Source organism: Mustela nigripes, chromosome 10, assembly GCF_022355385.1.
Source record: "Mustela nigripes isolate SB6536 chromosome 10, MUSNIG.SB6536, whole genome shotgun sequence".
NCBI lineage: Eukaryota > Metazoa > Chordata > Mammalia > Carnivora > Mustelidae > Mustela > Mustela nigripes.
Window position 1 is genome coordinate 40,113,139 of NC_081566.1, and position 27,792 is coordinate 40,140,930.

The following is a 27,792-nucleotide window of genomic DNA, read 5'->3' on the forward strand; positions in this document are numbered from 1 at the left end:
GTTTTTAGCAAGGTGCTCTGCAATAAGTTGGCCAAATCTTACCTTATGGGGCTTACAGACTGGCAGACATTCAATATATCTGAAATTTTGTGAGAATAATAGTATGGAATATTTTATGTGGTAAAGAAGTAAAGAGTAAGTGAGGAATGCTTGTAGAAATTGATAAGCCTAAGAGAACGTTGTAGAAGAAATGTAATTTGGGGAGCTGCTTGTTGAAAAAGAGACCAATATGAATTTTGGCAATAAGAGTCATCTGGCTTCCAAAGGTCAGGTTAGAGGAATATGTTATATTGCATCAAATCAAATCTAGGCTGATATGTTAGCTAATCCCAGTATTTGTAAAAAGAGTATCAAATGGTTTGGGAAAAATGAACAAAGATGCTTTTTGTAACCAGGGTTACCTAATTAAATTTTCATCCAAATTGAATCAGTCTTTGTTCATGCATTCCCCTGCTTCTAGGCAGGGTTGATGTGAGGTTTATCTCTGCAGATAACTTAAGTTCCTTTAAGTTCTCTGAGTAAGATATGTATTACTTAAGCCCCATAGACAAATAAACTTGGAAAGAAGACTATTTTACAGAGAATTGTAATGTACAGACAATTGTGGATACTTTTCTTAACTCTTATACTAAAAGTCCAGCAAATAGGAGTTTCTTAAATATTAGTTGCTGTGCAGAATCTGAAACCATGTCGGTGGGTTTTTCTTACTTTGTGACATCAAAATTGAGTGGTCTGACTTACACTTTTTTTTTTTTTAAGATTTTATTTATTTATTTGACAGACAGAGATCACAAGTAGGCAGAGAGGTAGGCGGGGGTGCGGGGGTGGGGGAAGCAGGCTCCCCACTGAGCCGAGAGCCCGACATGGGGCTCCATCCTAGGACCCTGGGATCATGACCTGAGCCAAAGGCAGAGGCTTAACCCACTGAATCTTTTATCCATGTATGATTATCTAATACCATGTATTTCATTAGGACTTGGAAAATAAGGCTTCATTGCGCTATTCAGATTTTCCAAATGTTAATGCATTTTCTTATATGCTTGTGTATATTCCGAATGATCTCATCAGAAAAGTATTAGGAAGCTGTCAAACTCGTGGGAGTGGTATGTTTCCCAAAATTCCAAGTTTTTTTGGATGGTCAAATTTTATCACTGGCAATAAATGCTATTTATTTTCTTTGAAGTGACAGGCTCACCTTGTTCATTTTCAAGTCTTAAACCATAATATGCACATCAGTTGTTCTTTTGAGTAAAAATAGCATTCCATGAAAAAGTGGCTTTTTCATCTCACAATAGATGCACAAGTGCTTCTTTCTCTGTTCCTTCCTTCCTTTCTTCCTTCCTTACTTCCTTCCTTTCTTTCTAAAAGATTCTATTTTTTATTTGACAGAGAGAGACACAGGAAGAGGGGGAACACAAGTAGGGGGAGTGAGAGAGGGAAAAGCAAGCTTCCCACTGAGCTAGGAGCCTGATTCAGGGCTCGAACCAGGGTCCTGGGATCATGAGCTGAGCCGAAGGCAAATGCTCAGTGACTGAGGCACCCAGATATCCCACAAGTGCTTTTTTCTTGGAGGCAACCATCATGCTTTGGGATGCAGCAGAAGTGCTTTATGTGTACCTCCTATGTCACACAAATATTTAAAAGACTTATAGCCAAGGATTGAGATTTAATAAAATTGATAATATTTTACTGCTTCCCCAAGGTTATTCTTTTTTTTTTAAGATTTTATTTATGTATTTGAGGGAGGGAGGGAGAGAGAGAGAGAGAAAGTGAGAGAGACAGAGAGAGAGCATGAGCAGGGGGGAGGGGCAGAGGGAGAGGGAGAAGCAGACTCCCCACTGAGCAGGGAGCCCGAAGTGGGGCTCAATCCCAGGACCCTGTGATAATGACCTGAGCCGAAGGCAAACACTTAACCAACTGAGGGACCTAGCTGGCCCCATCAAGGTCATTCTTAAATGAAACTTTTGTTTTAAACTGTGAGTGCGTGATAGGGAAGAATACAGTGAGTACTAGTATCCTTTGATGGTACTGCCTTGATTCATATTAAGGCACCAGTAGTTTTACCCATAATACCTTTTGTATCCTTAGTGTAAATGTCAGCACAGTGAAAAGGGCAAATAATGTCTTAATATTGTTATAGAAAAATCATTTTGATCTGATAATAGCTTCTCAGCTAGAGTTTTAACTCCCACCACACATCCACCCAACCCCCACGGAGAGGATTTAAAGACAGTTTTTTTTTTTTTTTTTAAAGGAGTCTCGGGGCACCTGGGTGGCTCAGTGGGTTAAAAGCCTCTGCCTTCGTCTCAGGTCGTGATCCCAGAGTCCTGGGATCTCTGCCTACTTATGATCTCTGTCTGTTAAGTAAATAAATAAAATCTTAAAAAAAAAAGGGGGGGGGATTCTCATTTGTTTCTAGGTCCTGAATTATTCCAGCTGTTTTAGAACCATCAAAGTCTTGATAATGACTGCCTTTATCAATGTGGACATTTTACCTCCTTTTTGTTCTATAGATAAGTTAAGACAGCCTTTTGGTCTGCAGATCTCATTGCTATTTGCTATTGGTTCATTTAGGCTTATGGTAGGTCTAAAGTTTCTATTCAAAGAGCTCCTCTGCTTTCTCCTAATTGTTGCTGTGAGATGGGCAGCTGAGGATCCTTAACCATCCATAACGACAAGACACATGGACTTTGCCATATTGTTTGGAGCCATTCAAAAAATACATGAAAAGAAAGTACATTTCTTCACGTTGAAATGATCATCTCATCCTTCCTCACCAAAGTGGGGATCGTGCGGCAACCCTAGAATCTTAAACTATAGCCTCCTACCAAGAAAATTGCATTTGATTCTGTGTGACTGTTTTATTTTGAAATTAATAAGCAGATTAGTGGTTTCTAGCATGTCCTTTTTTATATTATGATGATGAAACAGCTCATCCATTTATAGTACTCTGGAAATCACTTCATAATTAATCCTAATAGTACTGTAAATAAAATTAAGTATCATTCTACCTATTTCACAGCTGAGGGTTTTTTTAAAAAATACTTATTTATTTATTAGAGAGTGTGTTCATGTGCACCCATGAGTGAGAGGGAGGGAGAGAGAGAATCTCCAGGAGACTCCCCACTGAGCATGGAGCCTGATGCGGGGTTTGATCCCATGACCCCAAGACTATGACCTGAGCCAAAACCAAGAGTTGGACACTCAAACAACTGAGCCACCCAGGCATCCCTACAGCTGAGATATTGAGGCACCCAGACAATTCAGGGGTTTGCATAAATTCACAAAGCTTAGAAGTCATCCTCTGGACACTTTTGTCAGCATGCAAGAAATAGACATTAATGTGCTATTACAGCTGCCATGTTGTCAGTACCCAGAGCGGTGTCTGGCACATAGTAGAACTCAGTAAGTACTTGTTGAGTCAATGAATGGATTTTTCTTTTCAGGCCTGTATTGATGAAAATTTGGACATGGTGAAGTTTCTGGTGGAGAACAGGGCCAATGTAAACCAGCAGGACAACGAGGGCTGGACACCTCTTCATGCAGCAGCTTCCTGTGGCTATCTCAACATAGCAGAGTGAGTCTCTGTTTGGGTTTGGATTATTTGTAGGAATAGCCTTCATTTATCTTCTGCTCTTAAAAACTTGAATTCATAAATAGTTATAATTTATATTACAAATTATAAAAGTGGGAGGTTGAATAATTTTTAAGAAATAATTGATACTGTGTTTTTATATACCTGCTAAATCCACAATTTGTTTTTTGTTTTTTGGGTTTTTTTAAGCTTTATTTATTTATTTTAGAAAGAAAGAAAGAAAGTGCAAATCAGGGGAGGGACAGAGGGAGAGAATCTTCAGGTGGACTCCCCACTGAGCGCAGAGCCCAACATGGAGCTCCATCTCATGACCAATGAAATCATGACCGGAACCAAAACCAGGAGTCATCTGCTTAACCAGCTGACCAACCAAGTGCCCCAAATCCACAGTTTTGTAGTTGAAAATTTTTGTTTGTTTCTCTTCTCCAGTAATTCATATTTGCTGAGCTATTAGGAGGTGGCTTCTGTTGAACTCTCTGGGTCACAAATATGTAGGCAGGCCTAGAGATTTTTTCTGGACTTCTTTGTAAACTTGTTTTATTGTTTAAGAAAAAAAAAAAATCAGTGCTCAGTACAAATGAAGGTAGAGAATTCCTGCATACTGATCACAATACCTATACAGTTAATAGCAGAAGAATGAGCCTAAACATGGAACAAAGGAAGCTAGTAGGGTTTGGCATGTGTTCTCCACATTAGTAGAATGGGTGTGTTTATTAAGACACATAGGTAGCTCCTGACCTCCATGACAACCAGTTGTCCCTGTTTTGGGCAGAAGAATCCTGGCCACATCATGTCTGGTAAGAAGGAATGAAGGTTATTGTTATTTTTATAACACTTATTTATTTTAAAATTTTAATTAATTTATTTTTTTTTAAAGATTTCACTTACTTTGAGAGAGAGAATACACATGCAAGTAGGAGGAGGGACAGAGGCAGAGGCAAAGGGAGAGAGAGAATCTCAAGCAGGTTCCATACTGAGCATGGAGCCCAGCATGGGGCTCAGTCTCACTATGCTGAGATCAGGACCTGAGCTGAAATCAGGTGCTGGCCACTTAACCAAGTGAACCACCCAGACACCTCTGTTTATTTTTTTTTACATAATCTCTATGTTCAGATGGGATTTAAACTCACAACCCAAAGATCAAGTGTCATTTGGTCCACCAACTGAGTTAGCCAAGCACCCTTGAAGGTTTGTTTTTTTTTAAAGATTTATTTATTTATTCTTATAGAGCAAGAGATAGAGCAAGAGTGAGTGTGCCTGTGAGTTGGGGGAGGGACAGAGGGAGAGAATCTCGATTCCCTGCTGAGTTGCAGCACCTTTTGGGGTAGGAGGGAGGCTTGATCTCATGATCCTGAGATCATACCCTGAGCAGAAACTAAAATCAGACACTGAACCTGCTGAGCCACTCCGGCACATCTGAAAGTTTTTTTTTTTTTAAATAGGAAAGAGGCTGGGGCGCCTGGGTGGCTCAATGGGTTAAAGCCTCTGCCTTCGGCTCAGGTCATGATCCCAGGGTCTTGGGATCAAGCCCTGCATCAGGCTCTCTGCTCCCCAGGGAGCCTGCTTCCTCCTCTCTCTCTCTGTCTGCCTCTCTGCCTACTTGTGATCCGTGTCTGTCAAATAAATAAATAAAATCTTTAAAAAAATAAATAATAAATAAATAGGAAAGAGGCTTAGCAGTTGAAACATCTTTAAAATGAGACAGTTGAGTGTATTCTAGATAAGAGTAGATTTAGGTTGATAAGGTAAATTCACTAAATAAAATCATGATATTCTGTGATCCTTTGCAAATCAGATGCTTGTTTTAAGGCACTTTTCCATATAATTAGAGCTCTATTATATTTCTCTTACCCAGCAAACAGCAGGGAGGATTCTGTTGGCAGCTCTGTGGAGGCCTGGAAATGGCTTCCCACACAATCTGATTTGCCCAGGTTTCCTGGGGGAGAGCCTGTGTCTCAGTTTTGCTTTTGAGTCGGGGATGCTCAGTGAGAGAAGTTAAACAATGGGAGAGTCAGAGCCAGAGAAACACTAGGCAGCAGTGCTGGTGTTTGGGCTGCTTGTTCTAAAAAGTGGACAACGGGACTGGTCCCAAGCCAACAGAAACGAACAATGCCGTTTTCTTTAGTCTCAGTTCTTCTCCTTGTTCTAATTTAGTAAAAATCAGTCATCTCTTCATCCCTTAGGCTGCCCTCTTTTCAGAGTCTCATAGGAAAGGCTCCGATTCTTACTCAGCCTTACCACTAATGCCAGCATTCTGATGTCTAAGAGTTATGGTGGCTTCCTCATAGATATTGTTTTTACTTTAAAAAATTTATTTAAGAAACAGTTATAGAACATTCCAGCACCTCATTTTTAATATTTTATTATTTGTTCAGGTAGCTTGTTGGTGATTTTTAAGTTACCGAATCTCATTACATTCAAGAATTCCACTTTTTTCTGTTGGAAGGTAACAAGCAGAGCTCATGCTTGGAATTAGGATCACTTGTGTTGGCATTGTCCATGGGGTCTCTTTCTTTCACTTCTTTTTGTGAAGCTGAGTACAGAGAATGATTGTAAATGCTTTTTTACAGTGATTTCTTTAATTCTTCTCTCTGGATGAACACGATTCCTTTGGAAATAAGTTCAAAATTTAACAGTCTCCTGCCCAAATAAATATTACCTTGAGTGAAAGGAATCGGTAAGAGTTACTATTTCCTCATATAAATTATTACTCATTAGACATATCAAAGTCTGATCAGGAGAGTGATGATCTAGACTAGACTGTACTGTATACATGGGGTGATGGTTAGGGATGGCCTTCTTTAATTTATCTTTCATTATGCATATCATTATTAGACAGGTTTTGACCTTGTCATTATTTACTTATTTGTGATTATTTTCTGTACAATGGAAAAGAACGCCACTGTTTATGTAATTCATTTTGGTTGCTTTACCTTAGGGCCTATGAACAATGTTTTAGAGAAGATTAGCCCTTGGTCATTTTTTCTTTCTTTTTTTTTTTTAATCTTAAAGATCTTAAGTTTTATACCCTTATGCTCTGAGTCATAGGAATTCTAAATTTCAAGGGAGTGGAAACAAACAAAAGGCAAACTAGCTTTCCAGGAAGAATCTAAGGGGCACCTGGGTGGCTCAGTTGGTTAAGCCTTTGCCTTTGGCTCAGATCATAATCCTGGGGTCCTGGGATTGAGCCCTGTGTCAGGCTTACTGCTCAGCAGGGAGTCTGCTTATCCCTCTCCCTCTGGCTCCCTCGACCCTGCTCATGCTCTCTCTCACTCTCGCTCTCTCTCAAATAAATAAATAAAATCTTAAAAAGAAAGAAAGAAATGCATTCTGTTTCATGTTTCATTACCTTTTTGTCTCATATTTGAACTTAGTATGGTATATTTTTAAAAAGAGGTTTAGAGGCTGTTATTTTTCTCATTTTAATTTGAGTTCAGGCTTATTGTTAGTTAGCTGGATGTTTTATATTTTTGTTACCAATGACTGTTTAACTTAGAAGCAACAACAGATAGAGCCAAGGGCACAGCATTTAGTTTGACTTTATAGTTTATTAGGACGCTAATTTATTCTGAGTTTTTAAATACATTAAATTTTCTTTCTTCCTCCTTTAGATAGTAGTAAAAATATCTTATATCAATTGTGAGTTAGGAAGACACTAGAAGGGCTTTATTTTCTAAGGGCTTATTTATTGAGCTCATGGGTAGTTCTGAGCCTCTGGATAACTATAAAGATTCTCATGGGTAAAGTAAATATTACTTTATAGATTGATATTTATTATTTCTCAGGTAGACGTGGGAAACTAAACAGGTGTTTACTTCTTTTTTTCCTAAAAATGGTCTAGAAAGGTAGCTTTGATTAACCATAATCTCTGATTCATGGTGAGCCAGATTGCTTTCTAGAAATGAGTCTTCTTGATCATGAGCGTAAGAACATGTCAGAAAAGGGGAAAAACAGGGGCCGTTATACAGTGCCTGATCTAGTAAGGGATGGAGTAGATGTCAGAGCAGAGTGGTTAAGGTGTTTCATTTATTTCAGGTAATGTTTATATAGTGCCGAGATAGTAGAGATGCTATCAGAATGTCATAGCAATGATACTAGTAAGGAAGATACAGTTCTTGCCCTCAACTAGCTTTCAGCCTGATTGGACAGTTGGGTCAATAGTGTCTTAGCAGAGGTCCAGAATTGGTGATGCGGAGGACTGTGGGGGGAGGGTGGAGTTAAAGGAAGGAGACAGAAAATTCAGTTGGTGAGAACAAGCAAAGGCTGCATGAAGGCAAAAACATTTCAAAATGGACATTGAAATACGGAATTTCTAGAAGGAAAAGGATAAGGGAGGGTGTTTGATTTTTCAGGGTGGGGGAGGTGCAATTAAATGTTTCTTTGGCCTGAAGTTAAGGAACCAGAAGAGAGAAGCTATTGAATACGTGGAGATGAAGGAGTAATTGATGAACAGAGGACTGGTACTTGATAGAATTAAGAAAGCAGATACAGAGAATTAACCTTTGAATTGAAAAAAGTCTCATCCTCAGACTCTAAGGGAAGGACAGGGAGAGCTGAAAATTAGATGAATTGTGAGTGCTTTTGCACTTTATATATGCGCAATTAATCCAGAAATTCACATTTATTGAGGCTCTGTTATACCAGGTACTAGGCACTGAGAAAGCAAAAACACAATTTCAATATAGTCTTTGTTGATTCTCTTTTGCCAGCTCTTTGAATATAGCGACAATCTTGATTATCTTTTGAAAGTCTATGATATCTGAAATGTGGTGCCTTAAATAGGGGACCAATAAATGCTCACCGCTTTGTTGAAACTGATTTAAATAGTATTTCTTTCTCCCCTTTAAATACTCTGAGTATTTGGTAGCGTTCCCAGCATTACTGGGATTCTCACTGGCCCAAAAGCAACTTGATCTAGTGAACAGATGAACTAGACCTGAAGATGGGAGGCTGGGGCCACTACCTTTGTCGTTTGCCACTTTCTTGATTTTAGGAAAATAACATGTATGAGCCTCAACTTCCTGTGCTGATGGTACTCCCCATATTGTCTACTTCTTAAAATTGCCTGACACATTATGTAATTGTATGTGAAAGCACTTTGAAAATCAAAAAGGATCCATTTAGGATATTAAAATAATCAGACCTTTCTTCTTCAGGGTTGACTATTGTATTTCAATATAGAATCTAATTGAATTTCTTTCTTTCTTTCTTTTTTTTTTTTTAAGATTTTATTTACTTATTTGACAGAGAGAGAGAGATCACAAGTAGGCAGGGAGGCAGGCAGAGAGAGTAGGAAGCAGGCTCTCCGCAGAGCAGAGGGCCCGATGCGGGGCTCAATCCCAGGACCCTGGGATCATGACCTGAACTAAATTAAGGCAGACGCTTTAACCCACTGAGCCACCCAGGCACTCCTAACTATTTATTTCTTAAGTAATTTAGTTTCCTCTTAGAGTGTAGAAGGTTTCATGTAGATGGCTGGTTGAAGGGAAGGTTGTGTAGAGGCATAATTTAGGCAGATTCATGCACATTTTATTTCATTACTTTTCTGTTTTCATACCCAGCACTACTTAATATACTCTAATGCGACATTGAGAAAGTTTTTGTGAGAATTACTTCCTTATATATCTTCTGAGGGCTCTTACTGCCAATATTCAAGTGTATAAATCCTTTTGGGAATCTGTGTTTGGACCTCAGAGAGATGGTGGCTGAGTTTTTATGGCTGCATGTCTTCCTTAAGGTATTTAGAAAATCTCTTACTATCCAACAGGAGTGAGAGGGCGGAAGTTAGGAATATGAGTGTGAACGAAATCCTGCTTGTTGGTATTGCTCATCATGAAATAGAGAAGCTTCCAGTCCTAATTATTGAAGGCTAATGGAGTTAGAAAATAACAATGGCACATGTTATCTGGGACCACATTTAAGACCCCAAAACAGTGGCCTTGCTCTGCAGAGAAGACAATATGCACAAGTATAAATCAATATTAGACTGACCGAGATAATGTAGATCCTGGATCTTGTCTACGCAGGTATTTCATTAACCATGGAGCCAGTGTGGGTATTGTGAATAGTGAAGGTGAAGTCCCCTCGGACCTTGCAGAAGAGCCTGCCATGAAGGATCTTCTTCTGGAGCAAGTAAAGAAGCAAGGTAACCTACGCGATTCCAGAGGGCCAGGAGAGACTCTCAAACATTGCTACTTAGAAAATAATCCATTTGCTGTGTAGAGTTTTTCATTATCAGATTATGAGAGGATTAGATCTATCTCCACAACATTGGGTATCTTAACTATCAATCACCAAAATCACGTGTCCTCTTAATAACTCACGCAAGAATAGGCCAGATGTCAAAAGGATGACTGGTGATTCCTTGTTTTTGCCATATCCAAGGGTGTATACACATTGAATAGTTGGGAGTGACCTGAGTATTCTTTGATAATATAAGTCAGACTGATGAGGAGCATGAAGTTTATCACTGTGTGGACATAATACTGGATTTTGCTACACATTGTGAAGTCTAAAGAAAGGATGATAGCTAGTGTAAATTGGAGTATTGGTCAAATTCTGTTGATGACTTTGTATCTTTTCTCTTGATGAGAACTAAAAGTGGTGCTGCTAAAAGTATTATAACCTCTGAAATGATCCTTAACCATACTGACCATGACAGTTATTCTGTAGTTTGTTATTTAGAAGAATAAACTCTATAAATACATTTTCAGAAGAATCCATATCAGAGAGTAAGTCAGGATCTTCCTGAAGTCTCTGGGTTCTTTTAATTGCAAATGGTCAGATGGCAAGGAGGACAGGTTTTTGGAAGTTTGCTAGAACCGTCAAAAAACTTTGTGGACATGATTTGTGGTGATGTTTATTTAGTCTTTCTGTTAAACTAGTTTACCCACAGTCTGCACTTTATTCCAGAAGATTAAGCTCCAGTGGCCTTTCCTGATACGAACCTTTAGAATAGGCAGGCCAAGGCTGGCTACATCCATTTGTTCATATATTACTGAAAGCTGCGTTTGCACGACCACAGCAGAGTTGAACAGACAGAATGGCCCACAAAGTGGAAAATATTGAATATCTGGCTTTTTATGGAAAGTATGCCAGTGCCTTAAAATAATGATGTTCTAGTGTAGTAAATACTTGTTTTTACTGCCTTCCTGTGTATAATTTTTGTGCCCTTTGAATTAAAGAACTTTATACTTAGTTTACCACTCAGTCCCACTCGGCCTTATACTAAGATAGACATCACAATTTACAAAGACTTTTTTTTTAAAACAGTTTTTTAAGATGGCTTTGATTTAGAAAACCAACTTTTCTTGTGTTTAAAAAAAAAATTATTTATTTGAGGGAGAGAAGGGGGAGGGCAGAGGGAGAGAATCTCAAATAGATTCCCCACTAAGTACAGAGCCCCAGTGGGACTTGCTCTCACCACCCATGAGATCAGAACCTGAGCCTAAATCACCAGCCAGACGACTGACTGAGCCACTCAGGTGTTCCAAGAAACCAACTTTTCTATTTTGATTTCTGACTCTTCAGTTAAAGAATATGCTGTGTTAGATGAGTGTTCAAATGTATGCTTAACTTTGTTAGCACTGTTCTCTGTGTGGAATTCTGGTATGTTCTAAATCAGATACCTCTTTCAATTAATCAAGAAGATATAAGTCATAAATACATATGTACCCAACTTTTGAACACCTAAATATATTAAACAAATACTGACAGATCTGAAGGGAAAAATAGATGATAATGTAGTAATAGAAGGGGACTTCAGTACACCCCTTGCAAACTGGATAGGTCATCTGAACAGAAAACCAACAAGGAAACATTGGACTTGAACTATACTCTAGACCCTATGGACCTAATAGACATATACAAAATATTCTATCAATAACAAGAGGAAAACTGGGAAATTCACAAATATGTGGATATTAAACAATCTGCTACTAAACACCCTGTGGGTCAAAGAATAAATCAAAAGAAGAATTTTAAAATATCTTGAAACACACAAAAATGGAAACACAGCATGCTAAAACTTACGGAATGCAGCAAAAGTAGTTCTTAGAAGAAAGTTTATAGTGACATGCTTACATTAGGAAAAAAGTATCTCAAATAAACAACTCACCTTTACATTTCAGAGGAATAGAAAAAGGAACAAACTAAGTCCAAAATTAACAGAAGGGAGGAAATAACAAAGATCAGAGCAGAAATAAATGTAACAGAGACCAGGACAAAAAAAGAAAAATGATCAATGAAACTAAGAGCTGTTTTTTTTAAAAAAATAAATAAAATTGAAAAACCTTCAGCTAGACAAAGAAGAAAAGAGAAGACTAAAACAAAACCAAATGAAAGGAGAGGCATTACAGCTGATATCACAGAAATACAAAGCTTGGTAAGAGACTACTGTGAACAACTATATGCTGAACAACTGTATGCCCACAAATTGGATAACCAAGGCAAAATAGATAAATTCCCAGAAATTTACCACTTACCAAGACTGAATCAGGAAGAAATAGAAAATCTGAACAGACTGATAACAAATAAGGAGATTGAGTCAGTAATCAAACAATAAGAAAAGCCCAGGACCGGATGGTTTCTTTGGTGAATTCTACCAAACATTTAAAGGATTAATACCATTCCTTTTCAAATTCTTTCAAACCAAGAGGAGAGAACACTCTCAAACTCATTGTATGAGGCCAGCATTACCCTGGTACCAAAGCCAGATAAGGACAGTATAAGAAAAGGAAACTATAGGCCAATATCCTTGCTGAATATAGGTACAAAAATTCACAACAAAATATTAGCAAACCAAATTCAGCAGCACAACAGAAATATCAGACACTATGATCAAGTGGAGTTTATCTCTAAGATGCAAGGGTGGTTCCGCTACATAAATCGATAAATATGATACACAGCATTAATAGAATGAAGGGTAAAAATTATCATCTCAACAGATGCAGAAAAAGCATTTGACAAAAATGCGACAACCTTTCATGGTAAAGATTCTGAACAAATTGGATATAGAAAAAATTATCTCAACATAATAAAGTCCATATATTACAAGCCCACAGTTAACATCATACTCAATGGTGAAAGGTTGAAAGCTTTTCCTCTATGGTCAGGAATAAAACAAGGGTACCCACTCTCATCACTTCTCTTCAACATATTACTAGAAGTCCTAGCCAGAGTAGTCAAGCAAGATAAAGAAATAAAAGGCATGTAAATCAGAAAGGAAGAACTAAAATTTTGTTTGCAGATGATTATGATCTCAGATATAGAAAATCCTGAAGACTACCAAAAAGCTGTTAGCATCAAAAGCAATAAATTGGTTGGGAATAAATTTAACCAAGGAGGCAAAAGATCTGAAAAGAAAGAAATTGAAGAAGACACATATAAATGGAAATCCACCCATGTTCATGGATTGAAAGAATTAATATTGTTTAAATGTCCAAAGCCATCTATAGGTTCAGTGCAATCCCTATCATTTCAGAGGCATTTTTCACAGAAATAGAAAAAAAATCCTAAAATTTGTATGGAATCACAAAAGACCCCTAATTGCCAAAGCAATCCTGAAAAAGAACAAAGATGGAGGCATCATACTTCCTGATGATAAAACTATACTACCAGGCTATAGTAATCAAAATAGTGTGGTACTAGCATAAAAATAGATACATAAACCAGTGGAACAGAACAGAGAGCCCAAAATTAAACCCTCATATACTAATGGTTAACTACTATTTGAGCAAGAGAGCCAAGAAGACTCAATAGGGAAGGGATAGTCTCTTCAATAAATGGTGTTGGGAAAACTGAATATAATCACATGCAGAAAAATGAAATGAGACCTCTATCTTAAAACACTCACAGAAATTAACTCAAATTGGAGTTAAGACTAATGCATATGACCTGAAGCTATAAAACTCCCAGAAGAAAACATGGGGGAAAACCTCCTTTTTACATTGGTCTTGACAATAATTTTTGGGATATGAAACCAAAAGCACAAGCAACAAAAGCAAAAATAAATAAGCAGGACCACATCAAACTAGAAGTTTCTGCACTGCAAAAGAAACAATTAACAAAATTAAGACATCCTACAGAATGGGAAAAAAAATCTGCAAATCATATGTTCGATAAATACAATACATATATGTTTGATTAAAAAAAATGGGCATTTTTTCAAAGAAGATGTACAAATAGCCAACAGGTTCATGCAAAGATGTTCGGCATCACTAACCATCAGGGAAATGGAAATCAAAACCACTGGGAGAGATAACCTCATACCTGTTCAAATGGCTTTCATCAAAAAGAGAAGAAATAGTAAGTGTTGTCAAGGCTGTGGAGAAAAGGGAACTCTTGTACACAGTTGGTGTGAATGTAAATTGGTATAGCAACTATGGAAAACTGCATGGAATTTCCTCAAAAAATTAAAAATACTACTACTATATGACCCAACAGTCCCACTTAAAGGTATATATCCAAAGGCAATCGAACTAAAATCTCAAAGAGAGGGGTGCCTGTGTCGCTCGGTTGTTTATGCAGCTGACTCTTGATTTCAGCTCAGGTCATGATCTCAGGGTCCTGGGATTGAGCCCCACGTCAGTTTTCTTGCTCAGCAGGGAGTCTACTTGATTCCCTCTCCCTCTGCCCCTCCCCACTAAAACAAATAAATCTTAAAAAAAAAAATCTCAAAGAGATATCTGTATTCCTCTTTTCAATGCATCATTATTCACAATAGCCAAGATACGGAAGCAACCTAAGTGTCAGTCTATGGATGAATGGATATATATATATATATATATATATATATATATACACACATATAATATTACATATATATATGAATATATATGAATATATATATTGTGAATATATATATGTAATATTATATGTATATATATATATGAATATTATTCAGCCATGAGAAAAAAGAAAGAAGGAAATATTGCTATGTACAACAACGTGGGTGGACCTTGAGGGCATTATGCTAAATGAAGTAAGACAGAAAAAGAAACAAAGAGAGTAGAATGGTGGTTTCCAGGGGCCAGGGATGGGGATAAATGGGGAGATAATTGGTCAAAGGGTACAGACTTCTGGTTATAAAATAAGTTCTGTGGATCTAATGTACAGCATGGTAACTTTAATTAACAGTATTATGAACTTGAAAGTTGCTAAGTGATTTTAAGTGTTCCCAGCACAAAAAAGAAATAATTATGTGAGATGATATTGTTATTAGTTAACTTTATTGTAGTGATCATTCTGCAATATATAAGTATCAAAACAACATGAACAAATTTAGCTTACACAGTGTTTTATGTCTATTGTATCTCAGTGATGCTGGGGGAAAAAAGAAATAAATTGCTTACCCTTTCACCCCATCTGTCTCTCCAAATCAGACAGATAATCCTTAGGGTAGTTCACAGGTTTTCATTTAGGAAGTTAGTTGGGAGTAGACCAAACTCAGATAAAGCCTGCTCATAAGTATAGAACTCTTTGGATGGGTATGTTTGTATTTGGGACATGCCATTTTTGGGGTAATTTTTTGGTATTTTTTTATTAACATATAATGTATCATTTGTTTCAGGGGCACAGGTCTCATCAGTCTTATATAATACATAGTGCTCGTTACAAAACATACCCTTCCCAATGTTCATTATCCAGTTACCCCATCCCCCTGACTCCCTCCCCTCCAGCAGCCCTGTTTGTTTCCTAAGAGTTTCTTATGATTTGTCTCCCTCTCTGATTTCATCTTTGTTCATTTTTTTCTCTCTTCCACTATGATCCTTTGCCTTGTTTCTTAAATTCCACATTTCAGTGAAATCATATGATAATTGTCTTTCTCTGATTGACTTATTTCACTTAGCATAATACCCTCTAGTTCCAGCCACATCATTGCAAATGACATAATTTCAATTTTTGATGGCTACATAATATTCCATTGTATATAGATACCAAATCTTCTTTATCCACTCATCTGCCAGTGGACATCTGGGCTCTTTCCATAGTTTGGCCATTATGGACATGGATGCTATAAACATTCGGGTGCACTTGCCCCTTCAGATCATTACATTTGTACCTTTGGGGTAAATACCCAGTAGTGCAAATACTGGGGCATAGGTTAGCTCTATTTTCAACTTTTTTAAGGAATCTCCATGCTATTTTCCAGAGTGGCTGCACCAGCTTGCATTCCCACCAACAGTGTAGAAGCGTTCCCCTTTTTCTGCATCCTTGCCAACATCTGTAGTTTCCAGACTTGTTAATTTTAGCCACTCTGATGGTGTGAGGTGGTATCTCATTGGGGTTCTGGTTTGTATTTCCCTAATACGGAGTGGTATTGAGCACTTTTTTCGTGTGTTTGTTGGCTACTTGGATGTTTTCTTTGCAGAAATGTCTGTTCCTGTCTTCTGCCCATTTCTTGATTGGATTATTTATTCTTTGGGTGTTGAGTTTGATAAGTTCTTTATAGATTTTTGATACTAGCCCTTTATCTGGTATGTCATTTGCAAATATCTTCTCCCATTCTGTCTTGTCTTTGGTTTTGTTGACTATTTCCTTTGCTGTGCAAAAGCGTTTTATCTTGATGAAGTCCCAGTAGTTCATTTTTGCCTTTGTTTTTCCCTTCCCTTTGGAAACGTGTTTATCAAGAAGTTGCTGCAGCCAAAGTCAAGGTGGTTGCTGCCTGTCTTCTCCTCAAGGATTTTGGTGGATTCCTGTTTCACATTTAGATCTTTCATCCATTTTGAGTCTGTTTTTGTATACGGTATAAGGAAATGGTCCAGGTTCATACTTCTGCATGTGACTATCCAATTTTCCCAACACCATTTGTTGAAGAGATTGTCTTTTTTCCAGTGTATATTCTTTACTGCTTTGTCAAAGATCCATTTCTGGCCTCTTTATTCTGTTCCATTGATCTATGTGTCTGTTTTTGGTCTGTACCATACTGTCTTGATGATTACAACTTTGTAATAGAGTTTGAAGTCCAGAAGAGTGATGCCACCAGCTTTGGTTTTCTTTTTCAACATTCCTTTGATTATTCGGGGTCTTTTCTGGTTCCATACAAATTTTAGGATTATTTGTTCCAGCTCTGTGAAAAAAGTTGATTGTATTTTGATAGGGATTGCGTTGAGTGTGTAGATTGCTTTTGGTGGCTTAGACATTTTAACAATATTTGTTTTTCCAATCCACGAGCTTAGAACATTTTTCCATTTCTTTGTGTCTTCCTCAGTTTCTTTCATGAGTATTCTATAGTTTTCTGAGTACAGATCCTTTGCCTCTTTGGTTAGGTTGATTCCTAGGTATCTGATGGTTTGGGTGTATTTGTTAATGGGATCAAGTCCTTAATTTCTCTTTCTTCTGTCTCACTGTTGGTGTATAGAAATGCAACTGATTTCTGTACAATGATCATGTCATTATTTTATCGAAGGGGGAATGCCCCACCGCAGCCCCTTTTCAGTGGCACACAAATGTTGGAGAGTTTCTGGCTAAAGAGAAAAACTTTTTGGAGTTCCTCTATAATGTTTTAAAGCGAAACAAAAGCTACATTCCCTTGGAAGCTTTAACTGCACGTGACCTACTCAGCTGCTCTAGATTATATGGCTTCAAGTCAGTATATTTCCCTACATGTGGAAATGAACATTAGGGCTACCTCTAATGATATACTAAAGTATATCATACCTGAATCTAAGATTTTTTGATACCAGCCTTATGGACTAGTAAGTGGAAAAGAACGACAGGGACCGGGATGCCAGGTTTCTAATGACAGCTCTAATGTGTTTTGTGGTCTTGAGTGAGGCACCTTTCTATGTTATTTTGTCATCTGTTAAATGGTGATAGTGATATCTGTTACATTTACCTCAAAGGATTGTTAGGAAACTAAAATGGTAAAACATGTAAAAGGTCTTTGAAATGTAGAGCATTATATAAATACTATAACACAAAACTCAAAGTCCACTTCGGTCTTTATGTTCTTAAAACTAAAAACCATTTTAAGCATGTTACTTTAATGGATCTGCCATCACACCGTATTTAAAATGATTTAACCCTGATAAAACTACTAATGTGTGTATAAATGTCATTGTTCTTCTAAATAAAGAATAAATTTAATGAATACCCAACTTGATGACTTAAACCATTATTTGCGGTTTTATTTATGATGTGTTTAAAATCTAAGGAAAATATCTCGTCGGATTTAAATGGACCCTGAGTAACTCTGGCTGGTCTGGTTTCTACAGGAGTTGATCTAGAGCAGTCAAGAAAAGAAGAGGAACAACAGATGTTACAGGATGCCCGCCAGTGGCTCAACAGCGGGAAAATTGAGGATGTAAGGCAGCCTCGCTCCGGGGCCACGGCCCTCCATGTGGCTGCTGCCAAGGGCTACTCGGAGGTCCTCAGGTATCGTCCATTTACATCAATCAGGAGTTGGCCAGACTGGGAGAAGATGAGCTAGGGTTTGGAAGCAGGGAGTGAATTAGATTTTCAGCTACGATGTTTTAGATTTTCAGCTTCCTTATTGTTTTCCTCTCTAATCATGCAGTCTTTTCTTATATTTTGCTGATAATAACCCGTAGCTGGTCTCCCACCCCACTATTGTCACTCTAGCTTCTCACTGACACGTATAATAAGAAGCAGATGAGGTATACTGGCCTAGAAGATGACCTTACATGATCTCTTCCAGTGCTATGACTTATCGTTACTATCCCAGCAGTCTCCTCCCCTGTTGACATGTAATACAGGACAGGCTTGTGATTTGGGTCCTTTTTGGACAGAGGTAATTTCTCTGGGCTCTTTAGATTAAGGGTATAGATCTTGAGTGTGCAGTGTGCAGTTAGAGTGAAGTAGTTAAACTGATAAGAGGGATTTGGATTCTACTACTCTACCTGTTCCATTTTTTCCTTGTCCGTACATGCTTTATGTAGCTTTTGATGCTTACGGGTTGACAGGCTTTTCCGGATGCTCGTAGCTGATAGCATTGTGTGTGTGTTCGTTGCCAGACTCTTCCAGTGCTTCACTTTCCACTGAATATGGGGTTTCTAATGGGTGTGGCAATATGTCAGTGTACTGTTTCTGCCTGAGAATGACATTCATATTCTGGTCATTTCTTAGAAGGTGTCTGGAGGCCCATGATATGGGTGACCTCAAGTCAGGCCAGTGCATTTTGGGGTCTCAGGAATCCTACCTTTCTTCCTCCATGCACACAGATTTTGATAGTTAGCAAGAAGTCCAAGCAAATACTTCGCAGAGTTGGGAGTTTGAGGGTCTGCAGTAAATATATGGGATCCTGAAAATATCAACTAGAAAGTTAGTAAGTAAAGAGCCCGGAGGAGAATTGAGCTCTCATTCTAGATGTTCTTTCCTCCCCATACTGGGAAATGGAAAACATGCCTTGTAACAGAGTTGTGATTTGGCAAATTTAATCAGGCTTTGGTGACTCTCAAAGGGATACACCTTTCTAAACACTACGCTTGTGTGGTATAACATGGATATGCCTAGGAAATACCTTATGACCTTTCAGGGTGGTTGATAACTGCTGTCTCTGGTTGACTCTCAGTGTAGGAACCATGAAGCCTGAGCTGTGTCTTAGAGGCCAAAAGTAACCACAATTTCCCAGTGGTTCAGGGCTGAAGTCTGAATATCAATTAGGTGATAGTTTATTTGGCAGAAAACTGCAATATAGAGAGTATAAGTCTCTTGTTTGGTGTTTTCTTCTTAGACTTTTAATCCAGGCTGGCTATGATCTCAATGTTCAGGATTATGATGGTTGGACTCCCCTCCATGCTGCTGCACACTGGGGAGTGAAGGAGGCTTGTTCCATCCTGGCGGAAGCACTCTGTGACATGGATATCAGGAACAAACTGGTTAGTATGCCTGACCTCTAAAAGGGAGTAAAATTGGTGGCTGGGTCTCCAGAACAAAAGGCTTAAAGTTTCAGTTAAATGGCCAGGCTTACTGTCTAGGGAAATATGTATCACGGGTAGCTATTGGCTCTGTTCCCTGCACCCTTCTCCTTCCCCACTACCCCATTACCAACACTGTAGTGTTTGCTATGTAAAATAAAACTCGACTGATCAGCATTCTGATTCTATTTATATTGAAGCCCCTAAAATAAATTGGAAAAAAAAATTTTGCCCTTGACAAAAATGAGCACAGGGAAATCCTAAGGTTACTGTCTATGGTGGAGTTATGAAGGATTTTATTTTATTTTTAATTCAAGGACTTTGATCGCTGAGCTCTACTCTCATCTAGTCATCAAAAAAATCACTATAATGATAAAGATCCTTGAGTCTGGCTGAAAATAGTTACTCAGCCTCACTAAAGCAACTTTAGAGGCCTTAGAACTCCTGTCCCTACTTCTAGTGATTTTCTAGAAATACAGAGACATGGCTTTTTACTTAGTAGCTGTTCTACCTGCTTCACATCTCTCCTGAACCCAGCTTTCATCCCCAGATTATGGGTTAGGGTCCTGAACTGCACCAATGTGTCCTAAAAGAGATACCCTTCTCTCACTTAAAGGGACATGACTGCTGTGACTTAATCTTTAGTGCACATGAGCCCTGGACCCCCTTCTGAGGCTTTTAAAAGCCCCTTATTGAATTTATCATGTATATTAAGTAAGACCATTTAAGAACAGGTACAAATAGAGATTTCAATTGATTATATGCTGAGGTGCAGTAAGCATTAGAGATAATTTGGTGATTTCCTCAATCCCGTTTTATAAAATGGAAAAACATGTATTTAAAGGATTTGATATATTTTGTTTGTTTTGGTTTGGTTTAGAGGAAGAGAGTGTGCGTGGGTGAAGGTGTGTGTGTGTGAGGGGCTGCAGAATCCTAAGTGGGTTCCACGCACAGAACATGACCTGAACCAAAATCAAGAGACGCTTAAGCAACTGAGCTATCCAGGTTCCCCAGCAGACTTGCTGTTTCCTGTTAAGTTTCCTCTGTGGTAGATGAAGCAATTATTATTATGTAGAGTAGGTAAGTTAAGGAAGTAGCTATCAATTGGAACAAAGGCATAAAGTGAGTATTGACTAGTTCTCTGATAAAGTCACAACATCACTACTTCTGTTTTCTTTTGATCATGGTACCCCCTTTTCTGTGCCAGGGCCAGACGCCATTTGATGTCGCTGATGAGGGTGTTGTGGAGCACTTGGAGATGCTCCAGAAGAAGCAGAATGTGGTAAGTCTTTGGTTAATGCTTTAAAGCTTTTATAACAGTGCAGGTATCTCATACCTTGTTTCAGTTGTGTCTGCTGAGAGCTGAAGTGGACATAGCTACATTTCAGAGATGACAACTGTTCCCTTCAGGGACTAACAACAGTCTGTTAGAAAATATCCCAGAAACCATTGTTGTTAAAGTTTGCTCATTATAAGCTAGCGTTCAAGCAGCTGAAAGTCAAAAATGATGAGAACAGCAAACTAATAATTACCCTTGAGTTCTAGGAAATGAATGTGGTATATTCAAAGTTTTTTCCAAATAGGGAGTACTAGAGTAGAGGACATCTTGTAACTTTTTTCTCCCCTTATTGACTGAAAGGACACGTTTATTTAAAGCAAATTCATTACAGAGAGAAATTCATTATTTCTTTCTTAAAGAGGTTGGGTGAGCCTGGTAGTGGGTATTATGGATGGCACGTATTGCATGGAGCACTGGGTGTGGTGCATAAACAATGAATTCTGGAACACTGAAAAGAAATTAAAAAAATAAATAAATAAAAATTTAAAAAAAAAAAAAACTAAACCTATCTTTTTGTATTGGACAATACTTGGTCAGTGATTCATACTTAGGATTCATCAGATATCCAGAATTCAATCCTCCTCTCCCTTCTCATTCTAAATCTTTTATTGTTTGCTTACATGTACCATTATGTTGTTTAGTGCTATACAGGAGAACTACCTAAGTATGTACTCATGTACAGATTGTGGAAGGAAAAAACCCACCCAATATCCAAAAAAACAGTGAATAATTCACATTTTCTACCTGTAAGTGAGATGAGTAATTTGGGCAAAGAGAATAAAGATCAGCTACTGACGATCATCAGGGCTGATGTCTGAACAGAGTAGGACAGAAAAAAATCACTAGCTTTCCTTTGTGTTTTCCTTTGCATGAGTTGTGACTAGGGCGTGTGAACTCAAGTTTAGGACAAAGGAGAGAAGCTTGGAGCAGTCCTGAAAAAAGTAACTATGGAGTTCCCTGGTGGCACAGCTCAACTGTATCCCACCTCACACATGTACAGCACTACGTCTGGACTGGTAGAGGGAAAATCCTTCGAGGCTTAGTGGGACAGTTGCATGCATAAAGCTCAGACAAACACAACTTAGTATTTCATTTTGTCTTCTTTGGTAAGCTGTGGAACCTAGGCTAAAACTTGGAACTTATCACACACTATCTGGGCTGTTATCTTGCAGAATCAGCCTTCCTAAGGTGTATGCTTTTTTTAGTTAGGTTTTTGTTGTTTTCTTAAACTTTTCATTCTGAAATAATTTTTAGAACCACATAGAAATTACAAAAATAATAGAGAGTTTCGATGTATCCTTTACCCAGCATGGTTTGGTTTTTGAACATAAATGATATTTTTACTAAATAACATTTCTGCTTCTCTTTGCTCCCTGCATAACTTTGGGGTCTAGGGATATAAACTCATTTTGTCTAGAGCATGTATCTAAATACCAGATAATTTATTCTAAGGACTTATTTCCCCTTTGGTACCTGTTTTTTACCTTGAGAACTATTGCCAGCCTAATTCAGGATATGGTCATAAAGAATTCTTTCAAAGTTCCTCCTTTTTTTTTCTTTTTTTTAAATAAACATATCATGTATTTTTATCCCCAGGGGTACAGGTCTGTGAATCGCCAGGTTTACACATTTCATAGCACTCATCATAGCACATACCCTCCCCAATGTCCATATCCCCACCACCCTCTCCCATCGCCCCTCCCCCCAGCAACCCTCAGTCTGGTTTTCGAGTTTGAGTCTTTTATGGTTTGTCTTCCTCCCGAACCCACCTTCTTTCATTTTTTCTTTTCCTACCCACCCCCCCACATTGCATCTGCACTTCCTTATATCAGGGAGATCATATGATAGTTGTCTTTCTCCGATTGACTTATTTTGCTAAGCATGATACCCTCTAGTTCCATCCACGTCGTCGCAAATGGCAAGATTTCATTTCTTTGATGGCTGCATAGTATTCCATTGTATAATATATACCACCTCTTCTTTATCCATTCATCTGTTGATGGACATCTAGGTTCTTTCCATAGTTTGGCTATTGTGGACATTGCTGCTATAAACATTCGGGTGCACATGCCCCTTCAGAGCACCACGTTTGTATCTTTAGGACATATACCCAGTAGTGCAATCACTGGGTCATAGGGTAGTCCTCCTTTTTTTTTTTTTATTTCATCAGAAGCCAGGCTTTTTTTTTTTCTTTTTAAAGTTTATTTTATTTTATTTTAGTAATCTCTCTACACCCACCATGGGGCTTAAAGTCACAAACCCCAGATCAAAAGTCGCATGGTCTTCCGACAGAGCCAGCCAGCTTCCCGTAGAAGCCAGGGTTTTTTTTAAGATTGAGTTTGGATATTTGATACAGACAGTTTTATTGAAGCTCTAACACCATGGTTTTTCTCTAACCTTGGATGAGGATTTTTGTCTGTCATTTTCTTCGAAGGAGACCCAACTGATGGGTTTCTCTCTTTCTCAGTTCTTTCTTCCCCTTTTGGTGTTAGTCCTGTCTTCTTCAGAATGACAGTACCATTTTGAGTTCTTCTCATTGCTGCTGATTTTTACCAATAGTCAACTTCTTCCCTTTCCTCTCTGTTTTCTCAATTTCCAGCTTCGAAGTGAAAAAGAGACACGGAATAAGCTCATTGAGTCAGACCTGAACAGCAAGTTGCAGAGTGGACTCTTTAAGAAGTAAGACATTCGGGGCTTAAGAAATGCAATGAGTTTGCTGTGTTTGGGTACATATGTGTGTGTGACATACTTAGTTCAAGAATTTATACAGGAAAGAAACTGTGTTCAATTTAAACCAAATGATCTTTAAATATGTGGGAAGTTTGAGGGGCAAAAGAGCTGGCATTGATATATGAGGGAGACACTGAGGATGGATGAATGTGGTTTTTTTTAATTTGTTTTTTAAAAGATTTTATTTATTTATTTGAGAGCAAGAGTGCAAGCATGAGCAGGGAGAGGGGCAGAAAGGGAGGGAAAAGCAGACTTCCTGATGATCAGGGAGCCCAACACCAGGGATATGGGGCTTGATCCCAGGACCCTGAGATCACAACCTGAGCCAAAAGCAGATACTCAACCAACTAAGCCACCCAGGTGCCCCAGGTGATGATGTTTTAAATTTAGAAATTAATTGAGACAGTGTACAACATATTTTCCCCCCAGCTTAGGAGTTCTTAGTCCTAGCTACATCTTTAACTGTAAGTTCTCTGAACTCAGGGACATGTGTGTTTTGTTTATCACTGTTACCAGCTTGATTCCTGGCAGGTAATAAGCACTCAGTAAACATTCGTTAAGTGACTTTTTAAAAACACTTACCTGTTTCATCACCATCAAGATTCATAGCCCTCCTTTTTCCTGTGTGTTGAAGATGCTAGATCTACTTAAGTCATATTCTAAAGTATGAACCTTAGTCTACAAAAACCCAAGGATTCAGAAGAATGTAAAGAAGGATTTGATGTAGTTCTGTTATTGCTGTTACGCAGAAGTTTATGGATTTGTTTTCCTTATGTTTGATTGTCAATGAACTTAAATAGTTTGCCATTTCTGAGTTACACTCAAATTGTCATCTCTAATTAGCAAAGAGAAGATGCTGTATGAAGAAGAGGTACCCAAGTCCCAAGAAATGGAGGAAGAAAGCAAAGAGTCCAGCAGCTCCAGCTCAGAGGAGGAGGAAGGTGAAGATGAAGCTTCTGAGTCAGAAACTGAGAAGGAAGCAGGTAATGTAAAGATGTTGGTAGCAAAGGTCCTCTGTTTCCATAATGCAGGGAGATAACTGCTTATCAGAGCTAGGAGGCCTTAGAGGACTTTAAGTTCTTTAAGTTTAGTTTTCCAGGATAAGATACCAAATTTTGAGTGAAAACTTGGTTGTAAAAGCCATAAGCTAGGTTAGAATATGTGTATTAGTTTCTATGTAGCCATATGACAAGGCACACACAAAAATTTCTTTAAAAAAAAGGGTTTATTTATTTATTTATTTATTTGAGAGAGAGAATAAGCCAGCACCCAAGCGTGTGCTTGTGAGCAGGCAGGGAGGGGGAGAGGGAGAGGATCTCAAGCCCACTCGGCACTGAGTGTGGAACCCAACAGGGCTCTTGATGCCATGACCCTGAGGCCATGACCTGAGGGGAAATCAAGAGTCAGATGCTCAACTGACTAAGCAACCCAGGTGTGCTGCAAACCCCCTCCATCCCTCCCCCACGCCCTGCACCAAAATTCTTGTGTAAAGGAGCCAACTCTCTGACCTCAGGTTGGTAGGGTATAGAGATCAGATACGCAGTAGGCTGAGAAGGTGAGATCTTGCATTCATATTTGGTCAAGTATCTTTAACCAGCTGGTGAAAATTTACATTTAGTTTTCAGGTTCCTCTGATTCCCTAAACAAAATCCCAAGATCTTTTCATTTTCCTTCTGATTATGTGAGGCTCCTTCAATTCCTGAGTTGGGGATTGAAGAAGAAACAAAATCATATTTACCTTTATGACTCTTATTGATATTGTATATGCTTCATATGGCATTTCTTAAGGTTATCATATGGAAGCCCAACAGTGAGAGTGAGGTGCTGAACATGGTTAGATCCACAAGTTGCAGAAGTACCCACTGGTTTTGATACATAGGCAAACACTGAGAAAAGAGATACTAGGTTTTACTGAATAGAGGTTCAGTGGCAACAGAATAGCTCTCATGGATAACTGGAAGTTAACGATAACTAAGGTTTGGTTTTGTTTTGTTTTTAAAGATTTTATTTATTTATTTGACAGACAGAGATCACTAGTAGGCAGAGAGGCAGGTGGGGGAGTGAGGAAGCAGGCTCCCTGCTGAGCAGAGAGCCCGATGCAGGGCTTGATCCCAGGCCCCCGAGATCATGACCCGAGCCAAAGGCAGAAGCTTAACCCACTGAGCCACCCAGGCAGCCCAACGATAACTGAAGTTTTATAGTACATGTGTCCTGCACTCACTGTTTTATATTAGTATAGTATTAGCTCACTGCATGTCATCAAAGGAAATGAAAGATCACTGATTGTATAGAGAAGATAGATACCAACTAAGTTTGTAGCATAGGAGATGACTTTTTACTCATGGAGCCTTGAATTTCTATTATTAAGCAAGCACAACTTGCTCTGGAGATGCTAGTCTAGTACCTATCAACATTTGTAAATGTTCATCTTTTTAATGTTTTTATTATTTATTGAGGACTTACATGTCTTAAGCTTCAGGAATTAATTACTATCTGGTCTTGCTCTATGCTAGATCACTTTGTTAGCTACCAAGGTATTTGAAGAATGGGAGGGAGCTCCCTGAACTACTGGAATTGCTTTGCAATATGTTCCCATGCTTCAGGTCTCTGGTCCCTGCAGCCCATCTCCACATTGTGGTTGGAGTAAAACACCCTCAGCTCCCTTTGATTATATTACACCCCTGTCCAGAAACCATCTACGACCTCTTTCGCTACTTCCATCTTTGCTTGTAGAGTAAATCCCAAGTCCTGTAGCCTGACCTTCAAGATCTTTCATAATCTATCTCTAGCTGAGCTTTCCAGTACTATCTATAGGCAGTGTCATTTACTAGCCAAGCTGGATTTCTTGATTTCCCCAAACATGCCCTTAGTTTTCCTACCCCTGAACATTTATTTGCACCTTAGAATTCCTTTCTATCAAATGTTTATTGACTGATTTCTGTTACAAGCTATAGGATTTACTGGAATGAAGAGCCCTTCTTTAGGTTTTTCTATATAAAAAACTGAAAAGGAGTGGATTGCTTCACTGTTCTCCCACCCCATGATAATTGCTCCCCTGTTTGTATCCCTCTAGCACTTCATACTTACCTCTGTTGTAGCACTCATCATTCTTGCTGGAACTCTAGGTTTATCATTTACACCTAAGTCTCTGCATGACGCCTGACACAGGACAAGCATTCATGTTCATTAAATAAATGCTTTTTGTTGGATACATCTAGGACATACAGGGGAATAGGAAGGCATGTACATGAATAAAATACATGTCACATGAGAGATATAAATGTTGTCAATGGTATTCACTAGTAAGAGAGATTATATTTAGTTTGAGGGATTATAACAACATTTGGGTAGTGCTTTTTACTCTGCAGTGTACTTACAGCCACACTCTGAGGGAGGTATTATCACCACGTTTTAGAGTGGGAAATTGACCCTGTAAGGGGTGAGGAAAATTGGGTCTCATAGTTGCCAAGTCGTGTGCCTGAGATCCTGACTTTGATCTGGGACTCCTCAGAGTAGCAGGGGCAGAGTGAAATGTGGAAATTATCTGCCTAAAAGGTAGAAGCTAAAGGTATGGGAAAGGAGGAGATTCCCAAGGGAGAGATTGTAGAGAAAAGATGTACAAGAAAGAGTCATGGGGCATGCTGTGTTTAGGAAGCAAAGAAGATATGGTCAGAGAGGTTGATAACCAGGATATGTGTTTCTGCATCAGGAAAGCCAGGGTAAGGGGATGCCTATGTGACTCATTCAGTTAGACAGCTGCCTTCAGTTCAGGTCATGATCCCGGGGTCCTGGGATCGAGCCTCATGTCAGGCTCCTTGGTCACGGGGGAACCTGCTTCTCCCTCTCCCTCTCCCTCTGTCTCCCTCTCCCTTTGCATTCTGTTCCCCCTGCTTGTGCATGCTCTCTCCCTCTCTCTCAAATAATTAAATAAAAGCTTAAAAAAGAATGGTAAGAGTGGGAAGGGAGAGGTCAGGAAATAGACAGCATTTAGGGAGTCTGGTAATCTCAGCAGTTTCTGTGGCCTGATGGAGGCAGAAGCCAAATGGTTCCAACAAGCTTCCCTGGTCATTTCTGCCAGTTGAAGTTTTCCTCATATTTCAAAGCCCAGCTCAAATCGCTTCTCTTATGAAAAGAAGTTTCTTTTATGAAACTTGTTTTCATCACAGAAACAAGTTTTTTCCCCCTTCTCTGACTAGTAGCTATCTGTTTGAACTTCTTTCATATTACTTACCCTACCTAATAGTAGTGTT

The 27,792-nt window shown here is 38.7% G+C and overlaps 1 protein-coding gene across 6 annotated transcripts in view; it reads left to right on the forward strand.

Annotated features, from left to right (window-relative positions):
• The window catches only part of PPP1R12B (protein phosphatase 1 regulatory subunit 12B), a 215,933-nt gene that overhangs the window by 51,410 nt on the left and 136,731 nt on the right, over positions 1-27,792 (forward strand). For all 6 annotated transcript variants that reach the window (XM_059413108.1, XM_059413106.1, XM_059413107.1 and 3 more), the window contains exons 2-8: positions 3,447-3,577; positions 9,622-9,740; positions 17,812-17,971; positions 19,290-19,434; positions 20,681-20,755; positions 23,412-23,491; positions 24,386-24,525. In XM_059413108.1, the coding sequence (XP_059269091.1) occupies positions 3,447-3,577; positions 9,622-9,740; positions 17,812-17,971; positions 19,290-19,434; positions 20,681-20,755; positions 23,412-23,491; positions 24,386-24,525 (850 nt within the window). The remainder of the gene's footprint in view (positions 1-3,446; positions 3,578-9,621; positions 9,741-17,811; positions 17,972-19,289; positions 19,435-20,680; positions 20,756-23,411; positions 23,492-24,385; positions 24,526-27,792) is intronic.